The sequence below is a fragment of the Garra rufa genome, chromosome 5, assembly GCF_049309525.1.
Source record: "Garra rufa chromosome 5, GarRuf1.0, whole genome shotgun sequence".
In the NCBI taxonomy this organism is placed as follows: domain Eukaryota; kingdom Metazoa; phylum Chordata; class Actinopteri; order Cypriniformes; family Cyprinidae; genus Garra; species Garra rufa.
Window position 1 is genome coordinate 33,703,078 of NC_133365.1, and position 24,513 is coordinate 33,727,590.

Genomic DNA, 24,513 nt, shown 5'->3' on the forward strand with positions numbered 1-24,513 from the left:
AATTGTCCTTTATGTAAAGTTGTCCTCCCTTTCTTGAAAAGGATACTAGAGGCGGCGACAAGCTAAATATCTGAGCATACAGATACCATACGATGTGCAGAAAGATTAAACAGAGGCCAAATTGTAGGTTTGTCACATAGACAAAAAAGCACAACCTGCATTAAGTACAAAACAGTTGTAGTGGTCAAAAATATCATACATTTATCTGTACAATTTAACAATACCAATAACAGACTGTGGACTTGGCCCTCCCCCCCAACAAACCAAAAACTCAATCTCCTTTGAAATATGATCAGAAATGTAAAAAAAGAACTTTGATAAAGTGCACCTGTTAAGCATGGACATGAAAAAGCATTTAAAATATGATAAATCAACATAACTTGATGCGTTACGCCACCGAGAAGACTCAACGACCAAGCGAGCAGCTCCCCCACCGCTAGCTTGCAGGGCAAACGTTAACTGGAATGTATCCTTTGGTGATCAGAAATGAATATGATTATGATGCAATGACGACTAACAACAGGCTACAAATGATGTCATGCATATGCATAGTAAGCATATCAAATTCTGCACTTGTATTTCTGCACCTGTCTGGCTTAATAGAATCACAAGAAACGATTCAGAACACTTCCACATCTGAAGTGTTTCTCAAATTTTAGTATGACGTAAACTAATGGATCGGTTAAAATAAAGTCCACTGAATATGCAGATTAATAAATGATTAAGTGATCATGTTACTAATAACATAACATTAACATAGCCAGGAAAATTTCTCCGTCTCTTCTCTTAGTGTTTGATTTGAACTCCAGACAGAGAAATGACCTTTCGGAGAGGTTAAAATGTGTTTAAAACCTCAACAACTCAAAGACCCTGCACAGTATGATTAAGGCTTCACACTACTCAAACATGGCTACCTTTCACAGATCCTGTCATATCCAGCAGCATTCAACACCTAAACAAACTTGAAATGTTTACAAGACACTTTTTTTGTATACTTCAAACTGGGGTTGATCAATCTGTAAAAAAAACAAAACAGTCAATTCGAGTACGGCATGATTGCATGTTGAATCATGTACTAGACTTGTAATTCTTATGGAAAATGAAGTACTAATAATAATCATATAGTGTCCATATAGCACATTAGCCCTGTAAAAAAAAAACCTTATGGTTCTTTTTTTTTTTTTTGTAGTAAATAACAGTTCCCCTTCTCCTATCACACTTGGTTTTTGCCAAATGCTGAACTCGAAACTACAATTCATTTGCATCAGCATTCCACTAGTTTTAATCTGGATCCTCAACACATAATAGTTTGGTTCTAAAATGTACTGCTAGAACAAACACAGATTGTTATGGTTGTATTTTGTCCTTTGCAAGAATGGAATGGTTTTGTTCAAGGGCTCTTCCTGTCTTTGTGCCTTACTCCTTTTCTTCATCCTTCTAGGCCCAGCCCGTGGTTTCATGCTCAGCACAGCTGGTGCCCGTCCTTCACGTTTCTCTAGTGTGTTAGGACACGCCGCCCAATGTCAGCACATCAAAGCAGATGTCGCATACACGCACAGGTTTGTTCAGGTCAAATTTGATGATGGGGATCTCTTTTATAGAGCACTTATGGCAGAGTAGACGCCCACAATGGCGGCTAGGAGAGAGGGGAAAAGAATTGTTATTAGGTGGCAGGACAAGGGAAGATGACAAAAAGTGAACACAAAGGTGTTTCACATACAGACTGAATACTGTATAATTGCCTACATACCAGTGATGTTTCCTGGTGGTGACTCCAAATTTGGTGATACATTCATAGCAGTTTGAACCATCACACCATGGGGGCTCTTTGGATAGCATATCTGCACCGTTCAAAACATGATACATAAGACTAGTTAGATGTAGATAGATATATGTCTTCAAAACACTAAACCTGTATCACTCACCTAGTAGACGGAACAGAAGCTGCTTAGTGGCAACTTGATAGTTGAAGATGTTGATGCCCTGGTTGTTATTGACGCCAAGTCGGGCTCCAGCCCTCACAATGGCACGACACAGGTTAGCATTTCCTTTCATATATGCCAACAGAAGCACTGCAAGGAAAAAAAAACATCAACTGTCAGTGATCTAAAAAAGGTATTTTAACTAAAATTATCTATTTAAAAATGCACATTCAGTATAATCAAACTGGTTGTACTTCACCAACCTGTGTTCCCTTCATTGTCAGGTTTATCCAGGGGATACTCAGGCATGCATTCCAAAAACAGCTCAAAGATGGCTGCTGCGTTCTCCTTCCCATACTGGCCAAGGACATGCATGGGAGATTGACCTCTTGAGAAAAGAAAACAGGGCAAAACTGTTAGCCAATGTCAATAAATACTACACATTTAGTAGGGCTGCCCTGTAAGAGGCTTGGTTGTTCGAAATTTTAGTCGTCGCTTAGTCGCTGAAAAAAAAATATTTCCAGGAAATGGTGAAGTCACGCAGTCCGTAATGGACAGATCATTAACGGCTAGTCTATGTGGTAATACAGTACATCAGGCAGGACATCCAAACGCTTGTATATCATTCATCAACCTCAAATATGAATTTTCATCTGAAAGATGTATGTAGTAGCAACTTAACATGGCTTAAAATATGCACTATTCCAGTGTCTGTGCGGAGTGTGGAAGCTAAATAGTAGTGTGCTTACTGCATGACAGATGGAGGCACCGATGCAGTCACTTGCTCTTAAAACACTTCATCATTTTTGGTCATACAGATAAGAGTAATAAATCTTTCGAATCTGTAAAAACTCTAAAAATGTCTACTTTCAAATGAACCAATTAGAATGGGAAACAAATGAAGAGTTCATTTGCAAAAACGGGTAACTCAGTTTTTAAAAATGTTCAAAAATCGTGTTTTTTTATTCTGCATTCCAAGTAATATTAATCAAACTTGATTAAATAATAACTCAAAAAAATACAGCTAACTAACATAAAAACATGACCATCACTTTGAGCAAAATACGAGTCCATAATCCATAATAATGCTTCCTCCAGTAAAAACATCCAACTCTGTTGTCCTCCGACATCAAAATGCACCAAATATTTGTTTAGAATTAGATTTTTGACTGTTTTCGAACTGAATATTTATATCATGTAGCCAGCAGACCTTCAGACTAATGGCAGAAAGTCTGATAATCTTGGCCGCTTTGAATGCGCAAGAGACTATATGACTGATAGGTAAAGCAACCAATCACATTTCGTTTTGTAGCATCATGTTTAGTGGTGTGGAAATGTCCCCACAATAACAGACCGCTGTGTAAAACTTGTGAGCGTATTTAAATGATTTTCTGCCATGAACTTTAAATATTTCACATACTTTTTTTTTATAATTATATTTATTGCATTTTCATTATAATACAAAAATAACAAGACATCTTCATACAGCAACAAAAACAAAACAAAAACAAAGAACAAAAATAGCTCAGACTTTAAATAACACAGGATTACCTCATATAAAACAGATAAGGAAAAAAAGAAAAAAAAAGTTATATGTCTAGAGAGTTAAACAATTACAACATTCCTTGTAATATAATAGGACTAAGATGAGGTTCCAAATAGTCAAGATATGGGGTCCAGACTTTATTAAACTGGCCTGTTTTTCGATGCAATACATAGGTAAGACGCTCCAGGGGAATCATCTGAAAAATTATCTTATGCCAACCTTTAAGTGATGGAGATTTATCACTAATCCAATTAAGTAAAATATTTTTCCTGGCAGCAAAGGCCAGAATATTATACAATTTCTTATTAACAGATGAAGCAATGCGTCCATTAGGAATACCCAACAACAATGAGACTGGGTCAAAATCCAACTGTATATTAAAGATCTTTTCCATTTCCTCCAGCACCAAAAACCAATACCTTTGCAGTATGTTACATGACCACAGACAATGTGTTAAAGTACCAACTTCAATTTTACATTTTAAGCACATTGGCGATGTAGAGGGTTTAAAAAAATGCCTGCGGTTAGGAGAAATATGGAGTCTATGTATGATTTTAAATTGTATTTCTTTTGTACGTGTACAAACAGATATTTTCCTAGCATAAGACCAAATATCAGCCCATGTTTTATCATCAATATCAATAGCTAACTCTTCTTCCCATTTAGTTTTAATTCTCTGTGTATCAGCCGAAGAGATTAAACACATAGAACCATAAAATCTACCCACAGACATCTTTCCCGGTGATACAAATAATAACCTCTCAATAGAAGATATCTCACTATTCCCAACAAGTGTTGTGTTATTAGTAATATAATGCCTCAATTGGAGGAAACGAAAAAAATCATGTTTGAAAAGCTGGTACTTCTGGGTTAACTCCACAAAAGACATTAATTTATTGTCTAAAAACATATCCCCAAGCCTAATAAGTCCTAAATCACACCAACGTTTAAAACCATCATCCAAAATTCCTGGGATAAAACCAGGATTGTTTAATATTGGGGTAAATAAAGAAGTCAATTTAGATCTACCTTCAAGCCTACAGACTGATCTCCATGCTTTCAGAGTATTAACTATAATTGGATTATCATATATCTCTTTTATTTTTTGAAAGCTTTTTACAAAAAGAAGAGCTCTTAAAGGAAATTTTGAAAAGGAAGATTCAATATCTAACCAAGTAGAGGAAGAATCATTTCTAACCCACTCTGCAATATATCTCAGGTGAGAACTTAACTGATACATCTTAATATTTGGAAAATCCAACCCTCCCATGGAACTTGGCAGATAGAGTACTGACATTTTTAACCTAGGCTTGCGTTTGCTCCATATAAAGGAAGTCAGCCAGCTATTCAGTCCTTTTAATGCTCTATTTGAGAACAGTATCGGAACCATTCGAATAGGATATAACAGTTTGGGTAACACAATCATCTTCACGAGTGCTATCCGACCTAGCCAAGATACTGGCAAGGAATTCCAACGTTCTAAATCCTGCCGTATTTTCTCAAATAAAGGAACAAAATTAGAATCATACATCTGCTTCAAAGATGAAGAGATAGAAATACCTAAATAGGTGAAACCTAGAGGGGACCACTTAAAAGGAAAACAGGGCACAATGTTAGGCTTGGAGATAAGAGTACCTAAAGGCATAGCTTCAGATTTGGTTAAATTAATTTTATAACCAGAAAACGTACTGAACCAGTTAATCAACTCAATTAGAGCAGGAACTGACTTATCAGGCTCAGATAAAAAAAGCAATACATCATCAGCGTACAGTGCAATTTTATGATGTATATGTTCTATCTGTAAACCTGAAATAGATGTTGTTGATCTGATAGCTTCAGCTAGAGGCTCCATAGCCAACGCAAATAAAAGTGGCGACAGGGGGCAACCCTGCCTGGTGCCTCTATGCATAGGGAAAAAATCAGATCTAAAGCCATTAGTCAACACAGCAGAGCATGGTTTTGTATACAGCACTTCGATCCACTGCACAAAATTTTTACCTAGGCCAAATTTTTCCAAAACAAAGAAAAGATAGGACCATTCGATACGATCAAACGCCTTCTCCGCATCTAAAGACAGAACTAGGCCATCTATAGATTTTGCTTTAAAGGCATAAATAACATTTAAAAGGCGTCTAACATTATCAGATGAATTCCTACCCTGTATAAATCCAGTTTGGTCAGTCCCAATTATCGTAGGCAGAATTTTCTCAAGACGTGTTGCTAAAATTTTAGAAAGGAGTTTCCGGTCCACATTCAGTAATGCAATTGGCCTATAAGAAGCACATATATCAGGACTTTTACCTTTCTTTAAAATAAGCGAAATATAAGCTTCTCCAAGGGTCTTTGGTAATTCTTTAGCCACAAATGAATAGTTAAACATATTAAGCAATGGGTCTACTAGCAACTCTTGAAACTCCTTAAAGAACTCTCCGCAAAACCCATCTGGTCCCGGTGATTTACCATTCTTTAGAGCATTAATGGCATTAATAACCTCCTGTCTAGTAATAGGGCCATTAAGAGATTCTTTCTGTGTACCTGAAATTGATGGAAGATTAATCTCAGAAAAAAAGTCAACCATTTGTTTGATGTGGTCATCCGTTTTCTCAGAAGAATATAGGTTGATATAAAAATCTCTAAATGCATTATTAATATTCTTATTATCATGGAAACTATTATCATCTGAGTCAACAATAGTAGCAATATACTGAGATGCTACACGTTGTTTGGCAATATATGATAGAAATCTCCCAGGCTTGTCTCCATGCTCGTAAAATCTTTGTTTTGAGTATCTTATTTTTTTCTCTGCATCCACAGTGAGAAGACAATCTAAAGCTGCCCTAACTGCCTGTAATTCTTTCAATAAGTCTGCCGAAGGATATCTATTATACATTTTTTCTTTAGCCAATAACTGAGCCTCCAAAGCCCTTTGGTTTGCCATTCTTTGACGTTTTTTAGAGGAACTATATGAAATAATTAGCCCCCTTGCATAAACTTTACAAGTTTCCCATAATAAAGATGGATTATCTGTAGATAAAGAGTTAATAGAAAGGAAAGATTTAAATTCTGAAAAAAAGTAACTTGAAAATGCACTGTCTTTAAGGGTTGCAATATTAAGTCTCCACTGTATAGAACAGTCCACTGCATCCCTACATAGAAGCTCCATAGTGACACTGGCATGGTCTGACAATAAAATACTTTCTATATTACAAGATAGTACTAAATGTAATTCTGTTTTTGGCATGAAAAAGTAATCTAATCTTGACTGACAATGATAGGAAGTAGAAAAGAATGTATATTCTTTGTCAGTAGGATGAAGAGTTCTCCAAACATCAACAAAACCTAGATCTTTACATACATTCTCAAGAGATCTTGCCTGAGCAGTTAAGGATGCAGAGCTATGTGGGTACCTATCTACAAGTGGATTCATTACACAATTAAAATCTCCCCCCACAATTGTTAAATCAGCAGACCTGGCAATCAAATCCAAAAACACTTTAGTAACAAAGTCAGATGGATGAGCTGGAGGATAGTACATGTTTAGTATACGAATAGTTTTACCTTGCCACACGCCTTCAATAATAACATAGCGACCATCCCTATCTTTAATACAGTTTAAAACTTTGAATAGTAAATTACGTTTAATGAGAATAGCAACACCTCTACTTCTAGATGTAAAAGATGAAAAATATACCTGCCCAAAAAAACCCTGCTGTAATTTTAGATGTTCTACATCACTCAAATGAGTCTCTTGTAAAAGAGCAATTTCGATATTTCCTTTTTTCAAAAAAGTAAGTATCTTTCTTCTTTTTATAGGATTATGGATGCCTCGAATATTCCAAGTACAAATCCTGAGCACTCTAGACATTAAATAATGTGCAAACAATAACTGCATACATAATACAGATAATCACAAAATATGTTTCTGTAAGGGTACCCCTTGGAAATCTGAGCTTTAAACAAAAATTAAATAAAATAACAAAACACAAAAACCTATATAAGGGAACAAACCTGCCAAACATGCAGGAAGAACCATTCTTACTCTTTTCTTCTGCAGGCAACTGCCTACTCCTCCAAACACCTCTCACATCCTTAAACATAGTGTAAACACAAACCTCACAACGCTCTCAGCAACAAAATAAATCTTCACTCAGTGAGTTCTATTTTGTTCATATGCCCCATAACTATCCACGAGAGTTTGCCACGCTAGCCCAGGCTGTCAATGAAGGCAGTCACATCATCTGGTGAGGCAAAGCGCTTCACTGTCCCATTGATGGTAAACCTCAAAGTTGCAGGATACAGCAGGGCATATTCAATCTTCATCTTCTGCAGTCGTTTTTTGACATCGTCGAAAGCTTTCCGTTTCTTTATCACCATCGCAGAATAATCATTGAAGAATGAAATCCTCGGCAATGCGTTAGCGCTCCTTTCAGGATCCGTGCCACCTTGACGAGCTGCGTTCAGCACTCGCTGCTTGTCTGTAAAGTTATGGAACTTTATGATGACAGGTCTGGGACGTTGCGCAGGTCCTGGCAACGGCGCCAAAGAGCGATGTGCACGATCGAGCTTGATCCGTCCTGCTTTCGTTGCAATCTTTAAGTAATCCGGCAGCCACTTTTCAAAGAAATGCACCGGATCACTGCCTTCAGTTCCCTCTGGCAACCCGACTAAACGCAAATTGCACCTGCGCCCGCGATTCTCTAGATCGTCGATATGCGCTGACATTTCGCTCACTTTTTTCTGAAGATCAGCCACCGTAGCCTGCAGGGATTCCGTTGAATTTTCCACACAGGCGATCCGTTCCTCCGCCTGACCCACTCGCTCAACCAATGCCTGGAACTGAACCGTTTGGTCGTTTATCGCGACTAGAACAGTATTCACTTTCTCATCTATTACCTTCGTAATGTTCTCGGTTAATTTGTCCAAAGCTTGAGCAAAGTTAGAGTTGGAAATTTCCTCCTCACGACTTAAACCGCTTGCGTCATCCATATCATCATCCTTCTCGACGCTGCTGATAGCCGAACTTTTCGGCGCAATCTTCTTAGCTTTGGGCATTCTTTCAGATCCTTTTGAAAAATAATGATCTAAAGACATGGCACAGTAACCCTCTAACGAAATAGCGCGATTTTACTGAGTGAAAATATATATTAACCGAATAATAGTACTAATGTCACGAGAGCTCACCAAACTACGTGTTCACTCTACGACGCCATCTTCTTCCCCGTATATTTTCAATGTTTTCATTTCACATACTTTTAAAAAATCCATTGTTTAGTTGATCCTGATAAGCACTCATCGTCACAGTTGTAAACACAAAGGCTTTCTTCTTCCATTAAGGGGTATGGCATCACGGTATCTTTGTTTCCAGGTGAAACGGTAAAGATCGCGACACACAAATGTCCCAGAAATCCTGTATAATTCAACCAATCTGATGATGACTTCAAAACTCCTGAAGGGTTTCCACTTTTGGCGTATGCATCAGACAGTCAGCCAACAGTCCGTGGGCATGATTTCTGAGGCTGAGACTATTCTTATTCAGATGAGATCACTTTTTCACTGGAGAAAGCTATATTATGGATAGAGGACTAGGGTTTTTGTCTGGAAGCAATGGTTACTGGTGAATTACTATGGTGTTTTTATCAGCTGTTTGGACTCCATCTATTGGTGAAACAAAGTGATGTAATGCTAAATTTCTCCAAATCTGTTCCAATCAGGAAACAAACTAATCTACCTCTTGATTAGCCTGAGAGTACATTTTAAGCAAATCTTTAGTTGAAAAAACTGTGAGGTGAGATATTGTGTCTCAAACCTGAGATTATAGGCCTCTGCATCTATGTTGGATTCGGTGAGTAGAGCACGCACATTATTCAGTCGCCCCTGCATCACGGCCAGATGAAGTGCTATTAGAAGAAAACACAAAGAAATGATAGAATGAAATTCATTCATACAAGAATATTATAATAATGTACTTTTTGTGCTAATATTTTACGGATTTACACTGACTACTGAGCCAAGCCGTATTACTCCTCCAAGATTAGCACAATAGCCCACCATTGTTTCCGTTCTCATCTACTGCAGCGAAATCAACGCCATTCTCGATCAGGACAGAGCAGATTGTGGAAAGATCCTGTTGTGCTGCCAGATGCAGCGCTGTTTGACGATGCTTGGTCAACTCGTTTACTTTAGCACCAGCCAAGAGCTGCAAACCACACATACATCAGAGAAAACACAAATATATGTTTCTGTTTCTTAAATTGGAAATAATAAAATAAACAAAATGAAATAATCTTTGCTTTACCAGATTTCTGACAATGATTTCTGATCCTGCTTGTACGGCCAGGTGTAGAGGAGAGAGTTTGGCACTGTCCTGCACTCTGGAGTTCACGTTGGCCTGTACGCTAATAAGGAAGAGCACACTCTCTATGTCTGAGTTCTGCACGGCAACATGCAGGAAGTTGCGACCTTTGTTGTCCACCTAGACAAAGGACGCAAACACTTATCCAGTGGCTTGTGACATCACACAGAAAAAATGTGGAGTAATTTCATCTTGGTATGTGGGTATAATCAGGCCCGCGCACCTGTTCGGCAGCGCCAGGCTCTCTCTTGAGGATGGCTTCGGCAGCTTTGTTGTTCTTATGGGTCATAGCACAGGCAAACGGTGTCATGCCTTGTCTGTCTCGAATATTCAAGCGGATTTCAGGGTGGGAGATTAGCAGCTGGATGATAATGCTTTGCTGGTTGCTGATGGCAACATGGATGGGAGCACGGCCCTCTGAATCCTGCATACAAAGAAATGGATACTGTAGTTATCTGTGTGTACTTGGAACATATCTGCATAAAGCACCTGTTAAATTGCATTCTGTCAATTCTTGAAAGAATCTGTATAAACCTGTGCGTTCACATTGGCTCCAAACTCCAAAAGGCACTGCGCCACCTCCTCCAGACCCCAAGATGAAGCCAGATGTAGTGGGCTCTGTCCATCCCTCGCCTCCTCGTCTCCCTCACCGTTAGGACCAGGCCTCCTCGGGCTGTTCACATCACAGCCACTGAAAACACATGTTGAGATCAGTGACAAGTTTACTTTAAAATTCACTTTTTGGAATGTCTGTTCAATTAGTATTCAGTTAAGTTCTATCTTTTCATATATAAACATTTAAAACCTTTTGGAAAAGGCCTGTCTTAGTCTCAGCCTGAATAGAACACTGCAATGATATATTTTTGTAGTACAACACAGAAGTTAAAGGATTAGTTCACTCAACTTAAATTTCCTAATAATTTCCTAGCCCCTATGTCCTCTAAGATGTGCATGTCTTTCTTTCTTCAGTCGAAAAGAAATTAAAGGTGCCATAGAATGCATTTATACAATATTTTAAATTTTGAATCGGGGACGATGCAAATGTTGGGGGCGTAACTATTAATGATCCCGGGGCTATTGCGTAATAGTCGGTGTTATGTTGGAATTGACCTATTTTTCGGTGGTCTTTTGCAAACACCAGATTTATATAAGAAGGAGGAAACGATGGTGTTTGAGACTCATGGTATGTCATGTCCATGTACTGAACTGTTATTATTTAACTATGTCAAGGTAAATACAGTTTTCCATTCTATCTCACCTTTAAGGTTTTTGAGGAAAACATGCAAAGAAAGTCAAATGCCCTTTACAAAAAGGTAAAACATTTACGTCGAATGAAAACTGCAATTTGGACCTTCAACCAGTTGATCCCCATTGAAATCCATTATATAGAGAAAAATCCTGGACTGTTTCCTCAAAAACCTTAAATCCAAAAACTTAATTTCTTTGCGACTGAAGAAAGAAAGACATCTTGGGGGACATGGGGGGGGGAGTAAATTATCAGGAAATTTTTAATTCAAAAGTTAACTAAGGCTTTAACATCACCCCTAGTTTCACTGACAAAAAACCAATATGATTATTTTTGCATGGCTTTTGGATTTTTGCAGAAAAAAAGCTGTGACTTCACAAATGAACAACCTGGATGGATCTTGAAGACTAAATACAATACTATTAGTTTTAGGCATTTCACCAAAGAACAATTTCAAAAACCCATTGACTTAAGGACGATAGAACCAAATGTGCTAAAATGCTGAATCATTTCTGGGTTTTGACCTACAAAAATATATCATATCCCTGCAGCATTCCTTATGAATGATGCTAATGAAGCACCATTAATCAGTTGTTTTTTTGTATTGATAATATCAACCTGAGGACCTGTCATGCTTTTTTTTTTACAATGCAAATTCTGCTCAGAAGCAAGAAAACATGGAGAGCTTTAACAAACCTGCGTATAAGGAAGCAGGAAGTGATCTCGTTGTTCTCATCAATGGCTCTGTGGAGAAGAGTTTGTTGACAACCTCCAGGCCCTGAACTCCAGCAGGTTGCATCACACCCGTGCCTGACCTAATCCAAAAAACAAAAAAAACAACAACATTATTTTTAACATAAATATGGAATTTAATATCAACAATATATTGAATGAATAGATTGTTAAAGGGATAGTTCACCCAAAATTAAAAATGTCATTAATGACTCACCCTCATGTTGTTCCAAACCCGTAAGACCTTTGTTCATCTTCCGAACACAAATTAAGATCTTTTTGTTAAAATCTGAGAGCTTTCTGACCCTACATAGACAACACTATAACTGACAAGCTACGAGAATACCTTTTGTGTGCAAAGAAAACAAAAGCAATGACTTAATTAAACAATTTAGCAAAAAAAATTCTTGTAGCTCTATAAAATTAAAGAAATTAACCACTCATGCCTCATGGACTATTTTTAACTAATTTACAGGTAGTCAGTTGCATTGCTGTCTATGCAGAGACAGAAAGCTCTTGGATTTCATCAATAATATATTAATTTGTGTTCCAAAGACAAACACAGGTCTTATAGGTTTGGAACAACATGAGGGTAAGTAATTAATGACATAGTTTTGGGTGAACAATCTTTTTAAATGATTGCATTTTAATGTCTGATAAATGGAAAGAAAAGTTCTCACCAATGTGGAAGCGATGTCCTCCAAACCATTCTCTAGAGCCAGCCAGAGTGGAGGATCACCCTTCTCATCCACCACTGACATGTCAGCTCCTCTTGTGCAGATGGCATCTACTACTAAAGGAAGCTGGTTACTGATGGCCAACTGTAAAGCCGTCTGCCCCTCCTGGGTCCTAAAACAAAGCATGATTTGTGGTTTGTTTTCATGTTTTCATGAATTATCAGTTATTATATGGGTCAACTAATTCAGCAATAGCTACTTTTGATCAGTAATATGCACTGCTAAGAACTTCATTTGGACAACTTTAAAGGGGATTTCCTCTATATTTAGATTTTTTTGCACACTCAGATTCCAGATTTTCAAATAGTTGCATCTCCAACAAATACTGTCTTATCCTAACAAAACATACATCAATGGAAAGTTTATTTATTCAACTTTGAGATTGATGTATCAATCTCAATTTTAAAAAATGGACCCTTATGACCCTTTTGTGATCCAGGGTCACACATGCAGTACCTGACATTGATGTCAGCCTGGTGTTCCAGCAAAAAGAGGGCACTCTTGCTGTCCTGTCTCTTTATGGCCATATGCAGTAGTGTCTGTCCATCAGACATGGTGTCATTAATAGCGGCCCCAGAACCCAGCAGCTGTGCAGCAATAGTGTGCATACCTAGTAATGTAAAAAAGAAAAAAGAAAAAAACATAAAATTAAATCATCTGCATGAGCAGTAAACTCACAGAAGGAGATTTTAACAGAACCCACCAGTCCAGAGTGCAAGACCCAGAACGGTCTGATCCATAGAGTCTTTCAAACTGAAGTCTGGGATGATCTGCAAGTTGTTGGTGGCATGTAGTGCATTGGCTATGATAAATGGAGCAAAAATAAATATATGAGTGACAAGAGATGGCACAGCTGCATAAATCAGCACTCAAATCAAACATCCTCTCTCATCTATCACCTTTCTGCTCTAGTATGACAGACACAACATCTGGGTGGTTGTGAATGATGGCCAGGTGGAGCGGACTCTGCAGGGAGACTCCCTGGCTTTTCTCTACTCCATCAGGCAGGGCGCTGTCAGTCTGGAGGTTAGGATTCGCCCCCTGCTGGAGCAACTCTGCCGTTAACCCTGCCAAGCCACAGCGGCAAGCTGTATGAAGGGGGGTCTCACCCTAAAAAAAGAACATTTGATTAATTAAATTAATTGAACATTTCATCACAAATATCTTAATTTGTGTTCCGAAGATGAACAAAGGTCTTACAAGTTTGGAACGACATGCATGTTCAAACACGTGACTGGCAGTCTGTTTTTATTCAACGGACAGACTCACCCATTTATTGGTGTGATTGACTTTAGCTCCATGTGTGGCCAAGAAGAGAGCGGCTGCTTCGCTTCCTGCGATAGCTGCTCTCTGCATGAGGCAGTTGCCTAAGTAGGAGATGATGTGATTAACAGGTATGAAAGGAGTAATGACTAAACGGACACAGTCAAGCTTTTTATAAAGTGCAAGATGTGTGATACCATTGGAGTCTGGTGCATCAGGATTGCTCCCTCTCTGTATGAGCCGTGCTGCAAAACTGTTCTCGTCAAATGAGGTTCCATTCACAACAGGAGCTTCATCCTCAAAAGGGTTGACGGAGGGGTCAGAGGCCACAGTGATGTACTGCAGAGCCAGCCACAGTGCAGTGCTGCCTTCATGGTCTTTCAGCTCCAGGTCCAATCTAAGCATGAAGGGGAGGAATTATAACATTACACCAGTGTTAAATGATGCTTTTTTCCTCCATAATTTGGCAGTCAAAGTCAAGAAATGTTACAAATAACAATTTTATATTACATTCAGTTCTTTTATTACAATAGACAGTAAATTAATGCTTTATGTACTCTGTTGCATTTGAACATTTCGTATACTTTTCCATTAACTACAACAATCGTTTCAGATCATTTGTTTTGAAAAAGATAAACAAAGTTTAAGCTTACTGTTTGCATTGCAGAAGCTGGTTAAAGACCGGTTCATTTCCTGACACCACAGCCTCATGTAATGGCGTCCTAAGAATTACACACAAAAAAGTGACCAAGTTATGAATGAAATTAATAAGTTGTTCCCCCATAAACAAAGTCATTCATGCAGAAGACTTAATGTCACCCACCGTCCTTTGCTGTTTTGCATGTTTGGGTTGGCACCAGCTTTGAGCAGAGCCTCAGCGATGTGGGCCATACCAGCCATAACTTCACCACTGTGTTTTTTAGGACTGAACGAGCAGACCAGGTGCAGAGGAGTCTCCACTGCCCCCACTGTGGCAGCGTTCACCTGTGCGGAGTGACGGATCAGAAAAGTGGAGGCAAATTCATCTCCTAAAAAGACAGGGAGAAAGAAACACACAAGATGGGAAGAGTATTTAGACCACTACAAGGAAATAAAAAAAAATTCTCAAAAGATTCTTTTGGATCTCAAAGATTCAGCAGCAGTCTTTTGTAATTAAAGGTGGCTTCAAATTCCCTCTACCCAAATACAAGCACTTATTACCTCTCTGGATGGCCTTGTGTAGAAGACTCCAGCCGCTCTGGTCCACCATGTCAACATCTGCCTTGTTGTTGACCAGTGTGGTAGCGATGCTCTCCAGCTTCTTGGACAGAGCCAGATCCAGTGCCAAATCTCCATTATTGTCCAGCTCATTGAGCTTTCCTGGTAACTTAGGAATTAAATAAAAGAAACATGGTAACACTTTATTTTAAGGACTAATTTTAAATGCTAACTAGCATGCATAATTCTAGCATACAGGTAATCACATATTAAGTACTTAAAAACCACATATTAATGTTTTATTCTGAAATACCATATTTTAGATCCTTCAATCATACTCAATCCTACTTCAATCCTGTCAGGTTTTTGAAGAATTCATTCTAGGATTTTTCTCCATATAGTGGACTTCAATAGGACCCAGCGGGTTAAAGGTCCAAATTGCAGTTTCAAAGGACTCTACGTGATCCCAACCGAGGAGTAAGGGTCTTATCTAGCAAAATGATTGGTCATTTAAAAGAACAAAACAAAAAAAAAAACACAAATGCTCATCTTAAACCAGCTCGACTTTACGCATTATGCTGGAAGTATAGACCAAGTGTTTACAAAGCGAACGTGCAAAGAAAGTTAAACGCCCTTTACAAAAAAAATGTAAAACAACGATGTCGGACGATTTTGAAGTTGGATGAGAAAATGAGATGGAGTTTTTCACACTACCCAACCTTTTTAATCAAAGTACACAGACAAAGAAATAACCACACAAGACCTTTCCAATGTGATTACGTAATGTGCGAAGATGTGCATGCACATCGGAGAGCTTAGATCGTGTTGAGCCCTTTGAAACGGCACTGAAACTGCAATTTGGACCTTTAACCAATGTCCACCACTGAAGTCCACTATTTGGAGAAAACTCCTGGAATGTTTTCCTCAAAAACCTTAATTTCTTTTTGACTGGAGATAAAAAGACATGAACATCTTGGACGGCATGGGGGCGAGTAAATTATCAGAAATTTTTTATTCTGGAAGTGAACTAATCATTTAACAACCTAGTTAATTAGGAGTTTATTGAGGCAAAAGTCATTGTTCATTGTTAGTTAATAATGAGAATTGAACCTTAAAATAAAGTCTGACCATAAAAATTTATTCCAATGACTTTGCTATCCAATAAACAAGCTTATAGCAGACGATCATACATTTAAGAATGGAGAAAATGCGACTAAATCCAGCAGAGTATGTTATAAAAATATAAATAATAAATAGACACTTAGTATTGCATAGTAAGTTTGCATATTGTTGGCCTTATGCATGTAATTCAAAATACATTTAGTAACATTACTAATTATTTTATACTACAGTAGTTATTTAAAGTGGCTCGAAAAAGTTTAAAGTTGTCCTAAGACAATAACAGTTATTGTTTTGGTTTTAGGACAACTTTGATGAAAGGTTTTGATCCACTTCAAATGCTGGCTACTGTAGATCATTTAAATGTTGGGTGACTACTAGCTATCCAACCTAAAGTCAAACATTAATCATACAAAAACGTCACCTGATATGATTTATTTTCAGTCACTGTATATATAGCAGTAACACGTCTTTGATTCAGTGCTGGCTTTTTACCTGGGCGTCCATCTCTATTAAATAAAGGAAGACCACATCTTCTCGTTCTACTTTAATTGCTTTGTGAAGGGGGTATTCGGTCTTGGATTTTATCATCTTATAGAGCAGCTGAGCATCCATGGTACTAAAGTCCTCTTTCCGAAGATCATCCTGTGTAAGAGATTGAAGAAAAAGTAAATATTAAAGATATTTAAGCATCTGTTCATTAGGAAACCCTCCTTTCTACACACTCAAACCAACAAAAATCATTGCCTCCTTTAAAACAGCAGGTGACTTTTAATAATTATGCAAATCTCAAACTCCCTATGGTCTTTCAAGGTCTTGTTCAAGGACTAAGGCTAAGCCCATATCAATGTGTTTGGTTTTACTCAGCGGAGAGCATCTGTAAACCCACCACAGTATTTCCTTTACCATCCCGGTCATAAACATAACCTTGAGAATCAATCATTATGTCTTGTGTGGTTTTACAAGGAGTCATAAAGGAGACTCCAAACATCAAGGAGAACAACAAGAACCTTCTGCTTTTAAACAGAGTAAAAATGGAGGAAGGCTATTTTTCACAGTGAATCTTGTCAAGTTACTAATCAATATTTATATTATCAATGCTGATAAAATGATGCCTAGAACTGTAGTGTATTACTGGCAAATGAAATAAACGTCAAGTACATGTGTCTGATGAGTCTTTCAAGAACAAGGATGATGACTCTATTCTGACTCACCCAGTGACTAGCAATGATTTCTCCGCAATAGTTCATCAATGTTGTGGCATCCAGCTCCTCTGCTGTCTGGTAGAACCTGATACAGTTCCTCACATTCACTGATGACATCACTCCTTTCTCACATCTGCATTTGAAAAACAATATATGTTTAGAGCTCACTGTTAAAGGTCCACTGAAGTGCTTTGAAACATGCAGCGTTATTCTATGTGTTGACGTAATTTCAACTGAAACAGGACGACAGGGCAGGACTATTTTTTTAAATAGCCAATAGCATTTCATTTATATCACAGCTTGGGCCAGAGCCATTGAGCTTAAAGCCGCATTTGAAAGCATACGACAGCCACAACTTCATCCATGTTGCTATAAAATACTGCACTCTGTGTAGAATTCAAATGGGTTCGATACATTTTATAGTCTGCGCCAACTCATGCATATGATCTGCTCAATGCTATCATCTCTCTGGAGACCGCAGCGGTTCACGTGACAGCACAAAATTAGACTTCTTTGAATTATTCCCTATCCCCTATATAGTGCACCATTCATTGTACAGAAAATACTAATTCTGTGAACAAGTTTTTCAGCCGCAGCTTCAGTTGTATTTATAATGTAGGGGGCGGGACGCTTCGGATTCTAGACAGCATTTGATTGGACAGAAAGTTTGATGAGAAGTTGAAGTACAGTCATCAAAAACGTTGATCCATACTGACAAGTTAGAGACTGTAAGTTTTGTATCACACTAGCTTATAGATAACATTAAGGCTAATATATTCATAATAAAAGCCAAGTACTTCAATTTAATAGGGACTTTAATTATTTAACACTAACAATTTGATTGTGACCATGGACCACAAAACCAGTCATAAGGGTCAATTTTTCTAAATTGATGATCTTTCCACTGATGTATGGTTTGTTATGATAGGACAATATTTGGCCAAGATACAACTATTTGAAAATTTTGAATCTGAGGGTGCAAAAAAATCTAAATATTGAGAAAATCGCCTTTAAATTTGTCCAGATTAAGTTCTTAGCTAAGCATTTTACTTGTCAAAAATTAAGTTTTGATATATTTATGGTAGAAAATTTACTAAATATCTTCATGGAACATGATCTTTACCTAATATCCTAATGATTTTTGGCATAAAAGAAAAATCGATCATTTTGACCCATACTATGTATTTTTGGCTATTGCTACAAATATACCCGTGCTACTTAAAGGCTGTATCAGCGAATCTAGGCTGAAGCATAAAGTGTCACATTCAGCTGACCTTTCTTCACGATCCGCTCGCTGCCTGCCCCATAAATTGGCTGTAAAAAAAAAACGCGTCTCTGTGGTCAGCCTAGGGTCCGAGATATGCTACAAAAAACAATCGGTGCTACCAACCATTCCAACCAATCACCGTCAGGGGGTTGGTGTTGTGGACTTTCGCTCTGCCTCCCTCATTTCGTGCACCAGTACGAAAGTCCACAACACCAACCCCCTGACGGTGATTGGTTGGAACACTGTTTTTCTCTGGAATGGTTGGTAGCACTGATTGTTTTCTTGGCATATCTCGGACCCTAGGCTGACCACAGAGACGCGTTTTTTTTTACAGCCAATTTATGGGGCAGGCAGCGAGCGGATCGTTTAGAAAGGTCAGCTGAAGGTGACACTTTATGTTTCAGCCTAGAATCGCTGATACAGCCTTTAAGATATCATTAGATATGTTCAATAAATGTAACATTTCAAATTATTTTCTCTTTATTTTAAAAATGATGATGTTAAATTATAACTAACTACCCCATTAGGGCCCTAGGGCCCTATGAAATGTTTTATTTAAAAAAAAAAAAAAAAAAAAACATTTTTTTCCATTTTAACTTTTCTGGATTCTGTTTTTTCTGCTTAATTTTTCGAGACTCTGTTTTAACGGTTAAATTAAATTTTATTAATAAAAAAAACAATTAATTGAAATCATGAAACTTACACAAATTAAAAGCAATTTGATAATATTTTAACAAAAATTACATTTTAAGACCTTATGAAATACATATGGTAATTCTGCATTTTCCATTGATTTTCTTGATTCCATTTTAATGCTTTCAATAAATTGTAATAATCAAAAGCATCTCTAAATAATTGATTTTATATATTTAAAAAAAATATATATACTGTGCATTTACATTTTACTGGTAAATATTTCTTAAAAATAATGTTTTAAATGTAATAATTTTACTAGTAGTAGTAGTACTATCATTACATTCTGTCCCAGTTTCTTCAAGTTAAACCAAACTTTTATTTTGACGGGTTGCTGTGAAGACCATTAGGTTTCTGTATGCATATATAATGTCATATAATGTTTATATAATGTTTTGGTTTTCCTCAAGAAAACAGTAAAATGGTCATCTAGAGATTATGTTTGTGTGTTCATGTACTCATGGATTCATATTTAAATAGTCTCTTGCTGTTAAATATTCAGACACTAGTCTATATCGCATTTTTATTTAAATGTACTGACAAACATTTGATTAATTTATCTAAAATTTGGCAAATCCTGTGACATTACAATTCCAGATTTTTTATATGCTAACATTCAAATGTTTGGGGTCAGTAAGATTTTATTTTAAGAAATCAATACATTCAAAAAAAGTGACAGTACAAATGTATATTACTGTTACTAAAATTGGCCAAACAATTAAATTTTTCTATAGTCCCTGTACTTAAGTACAAAAGCTGTTAGCATAAAAGCACAAAACATATAAGCTGTCTGCTTGCCATTTAGCAACTGCTGTTATCCAATGCGACTTAAAGCATACCTCCTGATGGGAGAGGATTTCGTACTTGACTCAAGGGCATTTTAATGATGGGGGCATCAATGCAACTCTCCAGTTTAACTATAAGCCTCTTTCAGGCAAATGCCAGGTAAAAGATTGCATGCTCTCAGGAAGATGAATATGACTGAGTGAAAGACCAGACTGACTAAAAATGATGATGTGATGCATATGCAAATGATTTATTAATCAAGTGCAACATTAATCACCAAAAGCCTTTGTGTTTCACATCAATCCACCCTGAGAGATGCTTTATGCGCATATTCTTATATGTTGAGTGATCGATAACAGCAGTTACATGCTAACATTTTTGCTGGTGAATCACAATGAGATGTAAAGAAAGACGCAACATGAGTCATAAATCTATCCAGTCGTTTGTATCTGTTATTTTAAAGACAGCGTTCCCACCTTTCTCGCAGAAGATGGAGCTGGAAGCGGTTGGCCAGCTTCATCAGGTCGATGAGGAAGCCATCGTTGCCACTCAACTCCAGATCATCGGTGTACGCCCAGCGCAGCATTGCCATGGCAACCTCTGGTTTGGCATCTAGGAAGTCACATGGGGAAGCACAGGAAAGAATCCAACAACAGGTTTAGTTTTGATGGATTGGACACTGTTGCATTCTGCATTAGAACAATAAGGGCCAAAAACAGCCTAACAAACAAAATCTAGACATCCTACTTCTCCAGTGCAGGTTGTAGGAAACAAAGAAGCTGTTGTTACCTGAGAGGTCCAGTTCTGAGGTGGAGGCCAGGTTGGCTAAGCTCCAGATTTCACTCCGAGCAGCCAGCACGAATTTATGAGCACTGAGCCTCTGCTCTCCAATCTTCACCTTCAGATCACTAGGGAAAAAAACACTGATATTGTCAAACTGACTTTACACAGCAACTCTGTGAAATATGCAGTCATCAGCTACCATATCATTTGATGCATTAGAGCTTTTGTATTATGCATCGGCCTCAGTGAGGTCAGATCTGAGACTACAGCCTGGGCTCGAATCTTAGATGGATCATACTGTAACCTTGTAAGAACATGGTGCAATATAAAGAAATTCAACTGTAATACAGCATCCTAACTTCACAGACACATAATAAACCCTTTCAGGCAACTTCAATGCACTTAGAAGCAAAATGAAACTGCAAATCAAAACTTAAATACCCCAGTGGTAGCAAAAATTCAAATCAAAGTCACAGACAAACCTACAGATTTTAGTAACTGTGCGAAGATGTCTAGGTCATATTTTAAAACAAAAAACTAAGAAAATAATATATTTTACATAATACAATAAAGCCTGTCTTTATGAATAGGAAAGCGAAAGATAAAAGTTTGGGATTTTTTTAAAGAAGTCTCTTATGCTCATCAAAATTAAATGTATTTGATCACATCACAAATACAGAAAATAACTAATATTATGAAACATTATTGCAATTTCAAATAATGGTTTATTATATTAATATACTTTAAAACAGAATTTATTTCTGTGATGCAAAGCTGAATTTTGTATTGTTGGCTATCGCTACAAATATACCCGTGCTCCTCAAGTTTTATGGTAACGTATATGGTAACAAGTATATATCTTTTGTCATTTATTTTCCATGCCGATTAATATAAGAAAATAATTTTATTTTATTACAGTAAATGCAATTTTTCCCACACAATGGAAAAAAATAGGTTTCATTGTAATAAATAAAAAACAAAATGCATATCAAAAATGTTTAATATTGTGCATCATATTTGACTTCTTATTTCTTTTGCCTCTGAGGGTAAATATGACTTCACCTAACAGTATGTGACAGTTCACATCCAGTGCTTACCTGTACTGCTCCTGCTGATAAAGGTCAGCCACGATGGCCAGCAGGCGGCTGATGAAGGAGTCACTGGCCTGGGAGATGGAACCGGGGAGAGAGGCCTGGGCAGCCAACACGGAGCACCGCCTCTCCGTCTCCACCAGCTTCTGCTGCATCTTTACATACTCCTGCCTCAGCAGAGCAAGGTGCTTCTGCAATTTCTGCACCTCCTCTGCAGCCATGACAGGAATGATGAGGAGATGAGGAGTAGTGGAACACAAAGAATAAGCACATGGGGTACAAGGAGAAAATAAGGAAATGGAAAAACAGTCAAAGTAAAAAGAAATGTGATGGGCAATGCAAAAGGGAAGTGGGAATGCCATGAAGAAGAGAGAAGGACAAAACAGATTTCACATGAAAACCGCTGACACAGACAGACTTCCTATTCCTAAGCACGCTGAAGGGAAGAGAAGTGGACCAATGATGTCTTTCTACATTCTGAGAAGTAAAAACGCTTTCGACATGGTCTAATTCATAAACAGCAAACACAGGATCTCATTCCACTCGAACCACAAAATAACTTTAAACTCACCATCCTCAGTGTGGTAATTGCCTTGGATCTGTAACTAGAGGATTTCACAGCTTAACCTACATTCCAACACGGCCCGCTTCCTTCCTCTTTCCTTGAATTTATTTCTGTGTCTCTCCAGAATGCTGAGGCTACACTTTGCCATTGCACCACATAAGCTCAGGTGCTGAGAAAGCCAGTCTAATAATGTGTTATCATTAGACATCTAGGAAAATCTTCCAAATGTTGCTAAAAACAGCAAGCAGTACTTGGTATAAATGCACTATACAGTACAAAAGCTGCATGTTTTGTTTAAAGAAAAGTCTAGCCTAGTCATTGCAACCCATTAAGTCTATGTGCAGTGTAAGCAAAGGATTAGCATGTTTTCAGTTTAATATGTGAGCCATTTGCCTTCAGCCTAGATTCAAGAATCCACTGTTCTAAGCAATCAACAACTCAGAGAGGTCCAAATAGGTCCCATAAAGTATTTAAAAAGCTCATCAGCCAATCAGATGACAGGAAACCTTGTGAGGCAATAACCTGCTAGCAATACTAACAAGTATTTACATGAATTACACCGCATGAATTACACAATGAATTCAGATTAAGAATAAATCATTCTCGACTATGTGGAAATTGTGTAATTAGTATACAATAAATTGTTCTAGTAAGCTATATTCAGAAACAAAATCAAGCATGTTGTGAAAAGATAAAGAAGGGAGATGTTCCATATGAGCTGATAAAAGTAACGGTTGACACCGCCTTCTACGACGTCTCTGTGCAATCGACATATGTGCAAATTATCCATATAAACACCATGGCAGAGCTATACATATATTTTAAATAGCTTATTTTCGACTATCATATGTCAATGTCATGATATATAATCGAATACTTCAAACACAGTGCAACATACTGACAAGATTTAACAACCAGTTTGTAGATACAGGTGAAATTTTCATTTATGATTACGAAGAGCTGAATTAAAGACTGAAAGAGGAAATTCTGATTAGAATGATATGGAAACCAAGCGCAAAATCAGTATACATGACGACAGTGCCTATAAAATCAACTATTTCCCTTTCAAAATCATAACGTTGGGTGTCCTGCGATAAATACAAAAGAACACATCTTTTGGAAAAGCATTTATCTGATATTTCTTTACATGAGAGCTCAAATCACCCGGCAAATTATTACTACCACCGCCCAGCCCACCACCTGACTTGCAACCAGCTAGCTGGAAAAAACAAGCTAAGCAATAATGTGGTTTGTTTCAGAAATACGCAATATTTATTACCAGCTGGCTTTGCTGATATCAATTACATGCATTATTAGGTTATTACATCGTGTAAAGGTAAACCTCTGCATGTGTTAAACAGCAAGGGCGTAAAATATAAGAAAGAAACCATTCTCATACCTTCCGCCATGTTGGATCCGTGGCTGGTCGCCTAATACCGCGAGAGACCGCGGGGCGCGGGAGGAAGGTTTTGATTTGGGAGGAGCGTGTGTGTGTGTGTGTGTGTGTGTGTGTGTGTGTGTGTGTGTGTGTGTGTGTGTGTGTGTGTGTGTGTGGAAGCACTGAGCCAAAAAACATTACGTTTGTAAAGTGCATTATCAATGACAGATTAAATAACGTGGAAGTCTGTGTGCCAAGTAAACCAAGTGTAAATGGGTTCTTTAATATGCACTCTTATTTAAGTTTCATTCTGACCGAAAGCCAACGTACTCCTCATGATTGTTGTAGCGATATTAGGGATAAGGAATTACATTTAGATAAATGCCCTCTTTGGCGCACATCCCAAACCTTTTCTAAAAATAGGCGCTAGTCTGTTGTATAAAAGTCTCAGTAGACCTTCATGGCACTTGCACCATTGAGCATGGAATCTGTTGTGCATTCAAATGCACATTTTGTTCAATTCAATTGTCTTTATGACAACCAAGCATTGTTTTCTTTTGTCCTAGACGGTTTTATTGTTATCTAAAACTATTAAAAACCTTTTTGGGAATTTTAAATATTAAATAAAAGA

General features: G+C 37.6%; 1 protein-coding gene across 2 annotated transcripts in view; it reads right to left on the reverse strand.

The window, feature by feature from the left end:
* ankfy1 (ankyrin repeat and FYVE domain containing 1) overlaps window positions 1-24,513 on the reverse strand; it is a 27,575-nt gene continuing 3,062 nt past the window's right edge. Inside the window, exons 1-25 of one of the 2 annotated variants that reach the window (XM_073839828.1) lie at window positions 23,904-23,983; window positions 21,946-22,150; window positions 20,855-20,973; window positions 20,542-20,677; window positions 17,329-17,452; window positions 16,610-16,759; window positions 14,999-15,164; window positions 14,622-14,826; window positions 14,452-14,520; window positions 13,996-14,195; window positions 13,805-13,902; window positions 13,435-13,645; window positions 13,239-13,337; window positions 12,992-13,145; window positions 12,479-12,647; window positions 11,763-11,881; window positions 10,355-10,511; window positions 10,044-10,244; window positions 9,764-9,940; window positions 9,517-9,664; window positions 9,275-9,365; window positions 2,186-2,310; window positions 1,926-2,072; window positions 1,751-1,841; window positions 1-1,636 (exon numbers count right to left, since the gene is read on the reverse strand). In XM_073839828.1, the coding sequence (XP_073695929.1) occupies window positions 1,504-1,636; window positions 1,751-1,841; window positions 1,926-2,072; window positions 2,186-2,310; window positions 9,275-9,365; window positions 9,517-9,664; window positions 9,764-9,940; window positions 10,044-10,244; window positions 10,355-10,511; window positions 11,763-11,881; window positions 12,479-12,647; window positions 12,992-13,145; window positions 13,239-13,337; window positions 13,435-13,645; window positions 13,805-13,902; window positions 13,996-14,195; window positions 14,452-14,520; window positions 14,622-14,826; window positions 14,999-15,164; window positions 16,610-16,759; window positions 17,329-17,452; window positions 20,542-20,677; window positions 20,855-20,973; window positions 21,946-22,150; window positions 23,904-23,913 (3,504 nt within the window). In that variant the 5' untranslated portion in view covers window positions 23,914-23,983 and the 3' untranslated portion in view covers window positions 1-1,503. Of the gene's footprint in view, window positions 1,637-1,750; window positions 1,842-1,925; window positions 2,073-2,185; window positions 2,311-9,274; window positions 9,366-9,516; window positions 9,665-9,763; window positions 9,941-10,043; window positions 10,245-10,354; window positions 10,512-11,762; window positions 11,882-12,478; window positions 12,648-12,991; window positions 13,146-13,238; window positions 13,338-13,434; window positions 13,646-13,804; window positions 13,903-13,995; window positions 14,196-14,451; window positions 14,521-14,621; window positions 14,827-14,998; window positions 15,165-16,609; window positions 16,760-17,328; window positions 17,453-20,541; window positions 20,678-20,854; window positions 20,974-21,945; window positions 22,151-23,903; window positions 23,984-24,513 lie in introns of those variants that run through there. The other variant, XM_073839827.1, reaches the window with a different exon arrangement.